We start from the raw sequence: 14,808 nt of genomic DNA, 5'->3' as shown, positions 1-14,808 counted from the left end.
AGCTGGCCAGGTCCACATCGAGAGATCCCACCCCACACATGCAGTTTGACTGGGTGTTTCACTTTTGGTTTTGCTATGCCCCTGTAGTTTGTCTTTCTCCAGTGCCACAGTTGACTCGTCAGTGAAGAGAACATCATCAAACTTTTCACCAGCAGCCTTCCATTCTTGAGTTTGGATTAGACGCAAGTCTTTGTTTTTTACCCGGGTCATTGGAATTAATCTGTAAGCAGAATGTATCAAAATGTTATTGTAAGAAGGATATGTTGAGTGCCCGATTATCACAGATAGGTAAATAATAAAGAGACGCGTTAGTGTTACCTGGGCTTCCCAAAGTTCCAGCCAAGATTCTGGACTGCCTTTCTCACCGAGTTTAAACAGATTCTTATGTTGTGCCTTCTTTGGAGAAGCGCTTTTACTTTTCTTGCTGGTAGTTCATCATCTGTTCTCAGGATTGAGTCTTTTATTCCCATCACCTGACTGAAAGAGACACATTGTTTCAATACATAGTTTGGTAAAGCCTGTTGTTATTTTTGTTAACATGTCAAACTTACAAACTTGAGTTTATATTTAAAGAATAAAAACTAAATTTACCTTGTCACTTTACACGGCTTTCGTTTCTTCTTCTCCACAGCAGCATGTCGGCAATGACGGCGTACCCGTATAGTCCGCAAGGAAGGTCTTATTCCAGTCATGGCCAGATGTTTGGCGATAGCGCTAGTCGTCCAGCCTTTCTTCCGCAGGGTCCTGATGAGCTCACTGACTTGTGTGTTGATCACAGCCATCCCTGACATCTACTGTAAATAGGTTATGCATTCGGTCGAATACCACTAGGCCTATTTATCTTGGGGAGTGGCCGTGGATTTTGATCCCCCCCCAGAGGTGGATTTACTCAAGTAAATGTATTGAGGAGATTGTTTTGGTATTTTGTATTTTTCAGCAGTTTTTAAAAAAAATACTTTTACTTTTACTTAAGTAAATTTTGGTTTAAGTATTGAAGTATTGTATATGAAGTATTGAAGCATATTAAACCACACAAGTTACTGAGTAAAAATTGGAGGAGGAGTGGGTTAGGTGAAATAGATCAACCTATTCTGTTCTTGCTGTTTGTCTCACGATACAGCCCGTACTGAAACCTATAGAAAGCCCCAGATGAATAGGCAAGATATTTTGTGGTGCGTGGGAAAATGAGACATTTTATTTATTTTTTTCCCGAAAAGTGGGGTAGCCACTGGCCTCGTGATCTCATGAGTTAAACCATTAATGAAAGCAAATTAAACATAAAAAAAACCCAGCCAGATGCCTCTTCATAAAATAACAAAGACACCTTTATAAACAATAACAAGTTTTAACGTGAGACTGCGTGTCGTTTGGAGCAGCCTATCGGTAGGCTATATTAAAAGCAGAAGATTTTAAGTTTGCTTCAGGATTTAATTCACTTTTGGATTGTTTGATTATAGTGCTAAATGTGGGGACTGTCGCAGGAGACGTACTGTAGGCCTATCAGCCATCGAAATGAAAGCTCATCAGGAGGTAATATTGTGGAAACAACTGAAAAAACGTTTGGTAAATATATGGTCCATACTGTAGCATACTGGTGCGCATAGACTCAAAGCGGCAAAAGCCGACATTCCTAACCCTGCTTACAAGTACCACCTGGTGGTTGTTTGGGTCATTGCAGCTTCACTGGGGAAATATAAATAAAAGACGCGTGATTTACGTGTGAGGTCACGTGAGAATCACGCGTGAAGCCAGACAATTCGAAGCAGTACCCAGTACCCACTGTAGAAGTGTACGTGCGCTTGTTTGCGCATACAACCAATTGTCCGGTGCGTTGTTACTACGCACAAAGGAAAAGCGCCTCATCACTTTGGGGATTATTGGACTGAGTTATAAATCACTGCCTTAGAATTATAAGGTTCTATCTGACATTTTTGTCAAAATTGAGTTATTTACATATTCTTATTCTGTGACACCTTAAGAAGATGAGGTGAAGTGTTTGTTGTAATTGTATGCATTTTTGGACATTATATCTGAAGAGGTTTGTTCCACTTAGCAGTATAACTCTATGGAATTCTAAGACTTTGAAGCTCAATATCTCAGAACTACTCAGAACGCAGATAAAACCCTATAATTCTAAGGGGACGAAATGTGGGTGAACTAAAGGGTTTGAAAAAAGTGTTCATACGAGTGTGTGCAAATATATTCTTGAAACTTTAATTGCATTGTCAGAACTTGTATATTCTGATAACTTAGTTAAACATATCATAGTCCAGTAGGAGGATCAGGAAAATACCTGTGTTTATTAGTAATAGTCACTTTTGAAAGGCTGATGGTGGCCTGTATGGGGACTGATTCACATTGATCTTGTTTATATAAAAGTTTATTTTCTGAGAATATGGAAACAGCACAGGATCACAATGTGGTAGAAGAAATTCCTTTGTCTGAACAAAGCTCTAGGCCTGTGTTGGGTGACCCAGACCCAGAAGCACAACTGATATAACATCTTTATTGAGTTCTCTGTATATTGCTGATAACCATGATGATGTTGAAATGAACAATGGTGAAAATGCTGTTCCTGTTAATGATGGCAATACTGATACACATGAACTTGATGAGGGTGATGACGAGTATGATGATGATTATGACGATGAAGATAATGCGAGAGAGCAGATGATCAAGTTGAAAACTAATTTTAGAGTTTCCAAAACCAGTGCTGTAAATAGGGAGACAAACTTCAGTCAGTATGTTGATAAAACATGGCTGACTTGGGCGATATCTTACAGTAGTGTCTAGTTTAGAAAGAATGGACAGAGAAATGTGTAATTGTCTCTTACGCAGAGATAAGAAATGGAAATTGCGGTCTCCACTGACATCAGCTCCATAGCTTCCCCTACTACACCTCCTAGTCGTCCTGGTGCATCTTCATACTACTCCAAACCTCCGCCAGGTCCATGATTGGACCTCATTTAAAGAAACCTTTATGGCAGCCTTCCTATTTACTGATTACCTCAGTGAAGTGGGGGAAAAACTGAGGACTACAGTACAAAGACCTAATCAGTGTCTGAGAGACTTTGTCTATGATTATCAGGCATTATGTCTCAAATGGAAGCAGGACATGCCTGAGGAAGAAATAGTAATGCGTATTCTGTCATCAATCTGAAAGTAGCAGGGTGCCTTAGTGGGATGGTGACAACGGTGACACAGTTGGGTTTTATGGTGGAGAAGGACTATGCCGGAGCTAAAGAGTACTGGCAGAAAGTGCATGCGAGTGTTGAAAAACAAGGGAGAAAGGTAACAGAGAAAAAGACATTCTGCCGAGGGGCAGCCAAGCTCATTGTGGTGCAGCATAGGACCTACAAGAAGAATGAACATGGTCTCCTCTTAGTTCCTATCACTATCAGAGGCATGCAGGGTGAGGCCGTATTGGACACTGGTAGCACCTTTACTTTGATGAAGGAGACTTTGTGGCAGTAGGTGGCGCTAGCAGAAGCAGTCTTCCTACCAGCTGAAAGACAGGTTCGTCATGGCGGATGGTACCATTCACCAAGCCTTGGGGAAGAATTCTATCTGTCTGGATTGGCATGGCAAGCAGTGGATTTATCTGCCAATGGATTAAGAAAATATATCTTAACATTTAAGATTTAAGACAATTTGTCTTAAATCTCATCTTAAATTAAGGTACATTTTCTTAATCCATTGGCAAATACATTTACTCGTTTTTTATGTCTTAATTTATGAAGATTTTGACTTATTTTATGTCAAATAATCTTACAAGAAAGGTCAAAGTAAGTATCTTTATACTAAAAACAATACTAACTAGATTTTGTATCTAATATAAGATTATAACACTTGGTAAGATATCACTTTTTGCAATGTACAACAACACAGTAATTCTAATGGATGGACACTGCAAAAAATAAAGTCTAACCAAGTGTTATTAATCTTAATATTAAGATCAAAAATCTTTTTGGTATTGTTTTTAGTATGAAGAGACTTACCGAGCACTCTCTCGAAAGATCATTTTGACTTAATTTAAGAAGACTTTGACTTATTTTAAGGAGTCTTATGAAGACAAATTTACTTAACGCACTGGCAGAAAAATGTGCTTGTTTTTAGGACAAATTTGCTTAATGCACTGGCAGACAAATTTACTTGTTTTCAGGATGAGACGTCTTAAAAGAAATCAAACTCTTCTTAAATTAAGTCAAATGATTTTACGAAAAAGTGCTAGGTCTTTATACTGAAAACAATACCAACTAGATTTTTTGATCTTGATATAAGATTAATAAGACTAGGGCCCCTATTTTGCACCCTGGTGCATGGCGTAAAACTCGTTTTCCACCCGGCGCAAAGCTTGTTTTCTTATTTTGCACGTCTATTTTATAAACAATGTGCCCAGGGGTGTGGTAATTAACAACCTAGGGAGTGGCCTAGTGCATTGTCTAAAAATCGCTATTGTACACCACCAGTGTTTCCCATACATTGACTTATTTGTGGCGGCCCACCACAATATCAACATTGACCACCACACAAAGATTTTCCAGGTTGTACTAAATTGTGCTTAAATCTGGTTAGCATCATAACCACACTGTGCTAATTTGTTAAAAACTGTTGTATTCAAGTTAATTCTGCAAACCAACCACCACAAATGGAATTCAATTCTGTGGGAAACACTGACCACCTAAAATGTTATTTTAAGAGCGCATTGTCAACAGTCATATTGACGGGTGCACAACGCAATTCTTGGTTAGAACATCTGCAGGACTTGGCAGCAGTCTTCCAAAGGCTACAGGCAGCCAACCTTAGCCTGAACCTGAAGAAGTGCCATTTTTTCAAGCGTGAGTTAAAATTCCTTGGCCACATTGTCTCTGACAGTGGTGTTGAGGTGGATCCGGCTAAAGCCGTCTCAGACCAGTACCAAAAGATGTGAAGGCCGTACAACACTTCCTGGGACTTCCTGGCTGGTACCATAAATTTATTCCACATTTTGCAAACCTTGCCGCACCTCTCAATCATCTTAAGAGGATGGGAGTGGAGTGGAACTGGACTAGTGAGTGTCAAGCCAGTCTGGACGCCTTGAAGGATGCTCTGAGGAATCCTCCAGTGCTCGCATAGCCCAATCTAACGTTGCCCCTCCAGGTACTCACTGACGCTAGTGAAGTGGGTCTTGGTGCCATCCTGTCTCAGAACACACCAGAGGGGGAGCATGTAATAGCCTACGCCTTCGCCTACGCCTACGGGGGCCAGAATGCAAGTATTCCACCTCAGAGAAAGAATGCTTGGCGGTGGTCTGGGCTGTCGAGAAATGGATACATTATTTGGAGGGAGTGGAGTTTGATGGTTTCACCAACCATGCGGCATTGTCTTGGGCATTCAATTGCCCTAAGACCACCTCTCGTCTGACTCGATGGATCCTCAGACTACAGCAGTTTACATTTAAATTAGTAGTAGTAAACTATAGCATTAGTGTAAAACATTTAACCCATTTAGACCGGGAAAGCATTGGCGCATTTTTAAACCGGGAGCGCTGCCGAGAAAGCGTATACGTCAATTTTCACGTATAAGGGTTTTTTTGCACCAATTATCGGCCTCTGGGCCAATGAAATGCATCAGAATAGACACAAGGCAGTGTCGTCATGTTCTGTCATTTTTTTGAGCAAGCATGGAGGACTTTGATAGCGAGGAGATTTCGGAAGGTAAGATTTTGAAGAGTTTCTCAGCTTCGATGACATTATTGCTGATGACTTTGAGGGGCTCTCCCCTCTCTAATGTTGCCTGCTTTTGACATAGGCCTGGTAGGCTACAAAACTTGTACCCTACTGATTCTGTTTGTCTAATTGATGGATTTAACCCCGGTTCGAATTAGGCTACACCTGCTTTTAAAAGGTGGAACATCACTGCAAAACATGCGCTGCATTATGTAGCCACTCTGCGTCTTTTTATGTGCACGTTCACATTAAATCCATTCCACTAATGTTATCAAGAGAATACCGTAAAAAGTTTTATTTTGAGCACTTTCTAGGTCTCACTCATTGGATCAAAATAACAGAAATAGCAAACTCCAAGTTATGGTAGGGTAAGTTAAGATATAAGCACATAGCCCATTAAACATGACCAAGGAAAAAGTCAATAGGACAACACACAATGCCACGGTAACCTACCTAGGCTATGGAATTTAGTTTGTTTACGTATGCCTACTGTTGGGTTTAATGCCATTTCCGAAATAAGCTACACAACCTTTTGGCAAACTTTTACATCTTGAGAGAGTTACTTCTAGGTAACTATTATGTTAGGTTGCGCAAAATCATAGAAATTAACATTGCAAGACACTTAATTTTTTAACAAATATTTCATAAATTCAGTACGAGAGCTCAGTTTAAGCTTTCCAAAAAATCAACTCCCACAACCATCAACCTGTGATGTCTCCGCTTTCAAGTTTTCCCCAATTAATTCAGAGAAAGTGGAAAAGGTAATTTCACTTTTAACAAATAGCAAAGCTAAAGACATATTAGGTTGGGATACAGCTTTTTTAAAACAATGCAAAACATCAATTATGATACCTCTAGCCATGATCATAAATAAATCTTTTAATGAGAATACTTTTCCCAGTGTTCTTAAACCTGCTATTATCACCCCGGTGCATCTGGGGATACTCAAGTGGTCTCAAACTACCGACCCATCAGTATTCTCCCAGCTGTGTCTAAGGTTATCGAAAAGGTAGTAGCAGAACAACTAATTGCTCATCTGGACTCCAAGTCCTTGTTACACCCTATGCAATTCGGCTTCAGGAAAAAACACTCCACTGAAACCGCATGCTGCTACTTTTTGGAGGAAATTAAATCTAGCCTAGATCAAGGAGGAGTGGTGGGAGCAGTCTTCCTTGATCTACGTAAAGCCTTTGACACAGTAAGTCACTAAGTACTGATTCACAAACTTGCAAAATATGAGATCTCCTCAAATGTCCAAAATTGGATAAAGTCCTATTTAAGTAGCCGAACTCAATGTGTGCAAGTAAACGGCACGTTATCTACATCACTTGCCACTACCCTGGGAGTGCCAAAGGGGTCAATTCTAGGTCCTCTGCTCTTTTGCTTGTATATTAATGACCTGCCTTCTGTTTGTAAGAGCATACATATTATTATGTATGCTGATGACACTGTTTTGTATGTCCATGGGAGAAGTGCAACAGATGTGGCAAATAAGCTAACAAGTGTTATGAGTAGGGTTAGTGACTGGTTACAGGATTCATGTCTCACATTGAATGTTGAAAAGACTGTATCTATGTTTTTTACCATTGGATCTAAACCCAAGACCTATCCCAAAATGTCAGTAAATCAACAAAACATAAAACATGTAGAGAAATTTAAATATTTGGGAGTAACTCTTGATTCAAATCTTACTTTCAAAGATCATGTTAAAATGTTGTGCAATACACTGAAATTTAATTTAGCAAATTTTAAATATATAAGAAACTCTCTTACCACTGAGGCGTCTAGTACATACTTACAAGCAATGATCATCCCTCACCTTCTATACTGCATCACATCCTGGTTTCAGGCAGGTAAAACAGCGATAAAACCTTTAGAATCTTTGTACAAAAACTGCCTTAAAATCCATGACAAAAAAACACGCCATTATCATCACTGTCATATACTGGCCAAATATAGTTTATTGAGTTTTGAAAATCTAATGAAACACTCAAATGTGTCTTTACTACATAAAATAATTTACTGTGCTATTGCTCCCCCTTTGAAAAAGTTTGTAACACACGATGTGTAGCATCCCTCATCGTAAAAACCCAATTTGGGAGTTCCTCTTTCTCATGTGTGGCCATGAGACAGTGGAATGCCCTCCCCACAGAATTCATATTATGTACAAATTCTCATACCTTTTCATGCTTGACTAAGAGGTGGATGTTAAGTAGACAAGTTTGCACACATTTTAAAGATGTTGTGTGTGTGTGTGTGGGGGTGGGTGTCTGCATGTGTGTGGAGCTGGATAGTAAACAGGCTTTAGTTAAATGTGTATGCTGGGGAGGGGGGTAAGAGAGTGTAAGTGGGCTGCTGGCGTCCATGTTTCTATTCTCAGATTGCTTGTTTGTAAAATACTATGGCCATCACATCATTTATAGTCCTATTGAATCTATTATTATTTTTACTGTTATTTTATTTTATGTTTTTATACTTGCTCTTACAACCTGGCCCAAGACATATTTTCCTGGATCCCAGGATAAATGTTATTTTGTGCATTGTCCCTGCTTCAAATAAATAGAATTCCATTCCATTCTATGATCTCAAAAATATTTTCTTTGGCTTGTTAGTTTTTCGAACATTTATTTTATCTAATGACAGAGAAAATTGTAATGAAAACATATCCTGGGACTATGCGCGATTATTTTCCTCTAGCCTAAAACCTAAAGAAAGAAAGCTAATTACTTTCACGTTTTTCTTAAAGTGACAGGCACTCAATTAGACCTACATATCACCACTGTAATGCAAGTGCAATAGTTTAAAAATCAATATGTATTCAGATTACTGAATATTTTTAGCTGTAAGTAATTATGCAGATCATAAAATACTATGAACTATTAACAAAATATATAAAGTTTATGAATTCAAAATATGAAATAGAAACATGACAAGCCATTTTGTGTGTATGGAGGGTCGAGCAGAGACTAGGACCACCACTACTGTGACTGATCACACAGTTTGTTATTACTGATAAGCGTCAAGGTGGTGGTGACCCCAATTTGCCTATGGTTTTTTTTACAGTACACTTTTTGAAACTATTTCAGCTTGGGTAGGCCTATCAGTAATTTCTGAACATACCAATAATACATATAACCAGGCAGCAGATGTCAACCAGAATGGCAAGCTGTGGAAAATGCACTGGTTTCTGATAAAATAGTGCTGTTCCTGCACTGACACATTATATTTTTTATTTTTGTGAAAGTGTAACTCAATAAACCCAATTTCCCAGCAAAGCCACAGGAGCTCTAAAATACTTTTTGAATGTTGTTCCTATCTGCTACAGGCTGAGAAATCAATCATTTAGTAGGCATTGACACAAAATTGCTGAATTTCCAGAAAAACTTTAGGTTTTAGGGGGGGTTTCTGAAATCACCCATAGGTTTTACAGGCATTTTTTCCAGGCGTTTTAGGCCTAAATTGGGTTAATGTAAAAAATCAGTTCATGTGCAGTGATGCAATATGTTTGACATTGCACTTCACTTTACTGCAGAAGTGCAGTAATTGCACATGAAACTGCATTGCACTGATGTACAATGGGTTTTTGGTGTTATGTAAGACAGATATTTATGCCTTCATTTTTATTGCATATAATGTATGCATGCTAATTCACTCTAATTTAGTGCATGCCAGGTGAACTGAGATATTTCCCCTAAAGAAGATGCATACTATTAGTCCATGCTAGAAGTTTTCCTGTTCCAGTAATATTCTTAGTTTTAATCTGGGTGGCTCATGTGCTCTTCTCATTGAACAGGATTCTTATGGAGACACCCCACTTCATGATGCCATTGCTAAAGACTTCCAGCATATTATTGAGATCCTAACATCCGTTCCTAGTATTGACTTCACTCTTCAGAATAATCGTGGTTTCAACTTGCTGCATCATGCTGCTTTGAAAGGCAACAAGCTGTAAGTTCTGAGTCCATATAGACACACATTTGCCTTGGTTTTGTTTGATGTTTGAGAGAATAATGTAATGTTTAATTTCAAGTCATGAGTCTGCCTACTGTGCTTAGTAAAGACTTTGTTTGTAAGTTTTCTTTTTTTCAATGGAATGGAGAAAGCTTTATAGTGTCCATGTAATATAGAGTTAAAGGTGCTATACATTATGTATGACGTCTATTGTAATAAATCATAAAATTACCATAATATGCCATCAGAGATTAAAGAAAAAATATTTTCAAATATTGGCTTCACTGACAACAATGGTACAACCAGGATATTCACAATTCTAACTTTCATTTGCAGCCTGCAAATACTGTTTATGTTTTGAGTTTGTGTTTTGGCCTGCTGTGCCACCCTCCGCCAATTTACCAATCACACAGTTAGTAGCATTTCAACCTTTTGATTGCCAGATTAGCCTGCCCTATTTAATACTCTCAAATGTTTTGATTTTGGACTGCAATGCCCATTTTAAACACTAGTGGTTATTCTTACATATAGTACCTTTAATTTAGCCTAGAAATCTAGATGCACCCTAGCGGCAGCAAATGTAATTTGCAGCCAGGGTAGTCTAGCAACTCTCCGTTGGCTTGCGAGCTGGAAAAATCTAACTTCGATCAGGCCAATCACATCGTGTATTGTAGGCTATAGAGAATATATCTATACACAACAGACAGAAGTGCTTGGCCACTCACAATGTCAAGCTATGTGATATACAACCCTGTTTCCAAAAATGCAAATAAAGAAAGAATGTGATAATCTGCAATCCATGTTAACAAATGTTTAGTTAAAAAAAGAAAGTAGACAACATATCAAATCTGACAAATTGTACTATTTCATCAAAGGTTGAAAAAGTTGCGTAATGCCAAAGAAACAACATTTTACAACTATGTCAGGAGGTGGTTTTGAGCACAGACACAGAGGCAGAGAATTATCAGAATTTAGTCTCTTTAATCCAACAGAGGTGCAAGACAATCACACCAAAATAGTCACCAGAGCACACAGTTCACAAGAGGTAAGTCCAAGCATCAGGATACAGTTCAGTTCACCGGTAAATATCCACAACAAAAGCAAAGTCCACTTACAATAGTAATCCAAATGCCCACAGAGAAGTTTAGAGAGGAAAGTCACCAGAAACTGTCCATGAGAATTAAATACTAGGGGTGTGACTTTCGAAACCGACGTCTCGATTCAGTGTCAGCACAAGTGTTTCGAAACGTGGTTCAAAACAGACATGTCATGTGACCACTGCTTCGAAACATTGTTCAAAATCCCCATGTCATGTGACCAAAGTTAAGTAAACCTTTGGTGCATTTCACCGTGTCGGCAGGCGTGCCCGCACATTCAATTAACAGTGTAGACTTTCCTTAAGCAATAACCATGATGGTGTAGTGGTTAGTGAGGGCGTTTTTTGCACAGTAGGCCTAGCCCAGGCTGCTCAAATGTGGTTCGAGCCCTGTTTGATTTGTAAGGTAGCCTATTGTTTCAGATCGTATCTGTTTATGTTTTCTTACTTCATCATTAACCACACAGTTTCAACTAAACTCCCAGAATGGTCAAAAATCGAGAGTTTTTATAAGAAGAAAGTGATTTAGAGAACACTAGCGACAGCAATAAGAATCTCTTTATTGTCACTTCATGTGGTCTCCCATCCAGTAATTGACCAAGGGCATCACTGCTTAGCTTTTGACAAAGACTGAACACAGGTAACACAGTGAGCCACAAACTTTAAAGACTACATCTCCAATACGAAGCATTTGACAGATTTGTTTCACCCTAAACAGCTCTGAGGTGTCGGAATTGTTTCGAAGCTTCAGAACAATTCGGCACAATTGCTTCAAATGTTTTGCCAATCCCTATTAAATACACAATCCGAGAAAGAAGTCCAATTCCAGAGAGTAATCCAACATAATCTCCACTGAGAATTTCAGCTACGCAGAGTCCACCTTGTGAGCTTGCTCAGGCACAAGATCATGTCGCAGCACTGCAGTCATTTTCAGCTGAGCTTATATACTCTGTCAATTAGTCATGTGACCACCAGGTGAATCCACTCATTAATTCACAGGTAGCTGAGAAGGCCAGGTAACAGGTTCTTGAAAGTAATGTCTCCACCTAGTGGTGGCTATGAGGAACTGTGTGAGGTCTGACAGTACCCCCCCTCTGGACCAGGGTCCATGATGTTTCTAGAGGGAACCCAGGAGTGCTCCTCTGGTCCATAGCCCTTCCAATCCACCAGATATTGCCAACCACGTCCAGCCCGGCGGGAGTCCAGCAGCCTTTGTTCTGTGTATACAGGTCCACCTGCAAGCATACAAGGGGGAGGGGGACGAGACACCGGAGGAGACAAAGGTGAAGTATGCACTTTCTTCAACAAAGAGACATGAAAAACCGGACTCACCCGAAGAGCCCTGGGAATGGCCAGTTGGTATGCAACTACATCCTCCGCATAATGCGAAATGGACCAACATACCATGGAGTGAATTTCTTAGACTCAGTCCGCGACGGCAGATTCTTAGTGGATAACCAAACCCTCTGCCCGACTTCTATTGGCCTGCTTCTGATGACGAGCAGACACCTTTAACAGAGTCTGACGAGCTCTCCTCCAAGTACGTCTGCATCGTGCAACTGCTGCTTCTGCCGATGGCACTGCCACTGCTCTCTGTTGTCAGGAAAGAGGGGAGGCTAAAACCCATTTTGGACCTTGAATGGAGACATCCCTGTAGAAGAGGACACCAGTTGATTATGTGCCATCTCTGCCCACATCAAGTTCTGGCTCCACGTAGAAGGATTCTCAGCCGTGATGCATCTCAGGTACTTTTCCAATTCTTGATTGATCCTCTGGGTCTGGCCGTTGGATTCTGGGTGATAGCCTGAGGAGAGACTCACAGAAGTGTTAAACAAAGTCCAGAATGCCTTCCAAAAGCGTGAGGAGAATTGAGGTCCTCGATCCAACACAACATCTGCAGGCACGCCGTGATAACGTACCACTTCTTGTACCACAATATTAGCAGTCTCCTTGGCTGAGTTTCTGTAGAGGAACGAAGTGAGCAGCCTTTGAAAAACGATCCACAATGACAAAAATGACTGTATTACCTCTGGATTCGGGAAGTCCTGTGATGAAATCCATCGAAATGTGAGACCAGGGACGGTGAGGGATGGGGAGTGGATGCAGTAGTCCAGCTGAACGTTGTGTGGAGGATTTCTGACTGGAACAGGTCTGGCAGGCTGCCACAAACTCCTTGACGTCAGTAGTGACACTGGGCCACCAGAAACGTCTCCTGACAAACTCTAGGGTTCTTTCTGCTCCTGGCACCTGCCAATCGGGAGCTGTGACCCCACTGCAAAACCTCAGACCGCACAGAATGGGGAACGAACAGGCAACCTGTTGGAGTATCCTCTGGCGGGGGTGCTGGACCTTGGGCTTGCCGAACCTTCTCTTCAATGGCGATTCTCACTGGGGCCACAATGCAAAGGGAGGGAAGGATCGGTTCAGGATTACGGTCCTCCTCAGAGGGGTCAAACTGCCGAGAGAGTGCATCCGCCTTTGTATTCTTGGAACCTGGACGGTATGACAAAGTAAAATTAAATCTTGTAAAAAACAGTGACCATCTAGCTTGGCGGGGATTCAAGCGCTTAGCCTCCTTGATGTACTCTAAGTTCTTATGATCCGTCCAGACCATGAACGGATGTGTGGCCCCCTCTAACCACTGTCTCCATTCTTCCAGTGCCAGTTTTACCGCTAGTAATTCCCGATTGACCACATCATAGTTCTGCTCCGCTCTAGAGAATCAGCAAGAGAAAAAGGCACAAGGGTGTACTTTGCCGTCCCTCTCTAACCTCTGGGAGAGAATAGCTCCTGCTCCAGTATCAGAGGCATCCACCTCCACAATGAACGGTAAGTCAGGGTTGGGATGAGTCAAAATGGGGGCAGTGGTGAACCTGTGCTTCAGTTCCTCAAAAGGCTTTCTGTGCTTCAGGAGTCCAGGTAATTCTGGACTGCGCCCCTTTCGTGAGTGTAATGATAGGGGCCGCCACGGTGCTAAAGTTGCGAATGAACCTTCTATAGAAGTTATCGAACCCTATAAACCGTTGCACCTGCTTCAGATTGTTAGGGACAGGCCACTCAGTGATAGCGCTCACCTTCTTCGAATCCGTAGAAACACCATCATGACCAATACAGTACCCCAGGAAGGTAGTCTGGGTAGTGGGGAACTCGCATTTCTCCAACTTCACATACAGGTTATTCCGAAGAAGCCGCAGTAGCACCTCTCTGACATGTAGAATGTGGTCCTGTAAGGATTCAGAAAAGATTAGGATGTCATCCAGGTAAACAAAAACAAATCGATTCAACATCTCTCTAAGGACATCATTGATAAGAGCTTGGAAGACAGCAGGACTATTCGACAACCCAAAAGGCATCACCAGATACTCGTTGTGTCCACTAGGAGTATTGAATGCTGTCTTCCATTCGTCTCCCTCCCAAATACGAACCAAGTTGTAAGCATTTCTCAAATCCAACTTAGAGAATATCTTGGCTCCTCTGAGTCTATCAAAAGCTGTGGACATTAAGGGCAGTGGATACTTGTTCTTCCTTGTGATCTTGTTGAGACCTCTGTAGTCAATACAAGGCCTCAGCCCCCCGTCTTTCTTACTAACAAAGAAGAACCCAGCTCCTGCAGGGGACGTGCTTGGTCGGATGAATCCATTGCTCAGGGCCTCTTGGATGTATTCCTCCATAGCTTTGGTTTCAGGTAATGATAGGGAGTACAACCTCCCTCTTGGGGGCATAGTGCCAGGCAGAAGCTCAATTGCACAGTCATATGAGCGATGAGGAGGCAAGGTAGAGGCCTTAGTCTTGCTGAATACCTCTGCCAGGTCATGATACCTTAACGGGAGCTTGGAAAGATCAGGAAGAGTGCATGAAGTGATTGAAGGTGAGGACACAGGAGGAGTAATCTTAGGTCCTTGACCTTTGTGAACAGCTTTAATGGTAACCGGATCCAGGAAGCTTGAAGTCTCACAAGCAGGACCCCAGCTGAGCAGTTCACTTCCTCCCCATGAGAATTGTGGTTCATGGACCTGCAGCCAAGGATATCCTAAAATGACAGGATCATTAGAG

The 14,808-nt window shown here is 41.1% G+C and overlaps 1 protein-coding gene across 5 annotated transcripts in view; it reads left to right on the top strand.

Annotated features, from left to right (window-relative positions):
- mib2 (MIB E3 ubiquitin protein ligase 2) overlaps positions 1–14,808 on the top strand; it is a 266,147-nt gene that overhangs the window by 163,394 nt on the left and 87,945 nt on the right. For all 5 annotated transcript variants that reach the window (XM_076276716.1, XM_076276717.1, XM_076276715.1 and 2 more), the window contains one exon: positions 9,502–9,656. In XM_076276716.1, coding sequence (XP_076132831.1) covers positions 9,502–9,656 — 155 coding nt within the window. The remainder of the gene's footprint in view (positions 1–9,501; positions 9,657–14,808) is intronic.

Source organism: Alosa pseudoharengus, unplaced genomic scaffold (genome assembly GCF_046254945.1).
Source record: "Alosa pseudoharengus isolate Yale_2024_CS ecotype anadromous, Long Island Sound unplaced genomic scaffold, YU_APseudo_1.1 YU_APseudo_1.1_scf_9, whole genome shotgun sequence".
In the NCBI taxonomy this organism is placed as follows: Eukaryota; Metazoa; Chordata; class Actinopteri; order Clupeiformes; family Clupeidae; genus Alosa; species Alosa pseudoharengus.
The sequence above is the reverse complement of the archived record's forward strand: the minus strand, read 5'-3'. Positions and strand labels throughout refer to the sequence as shown.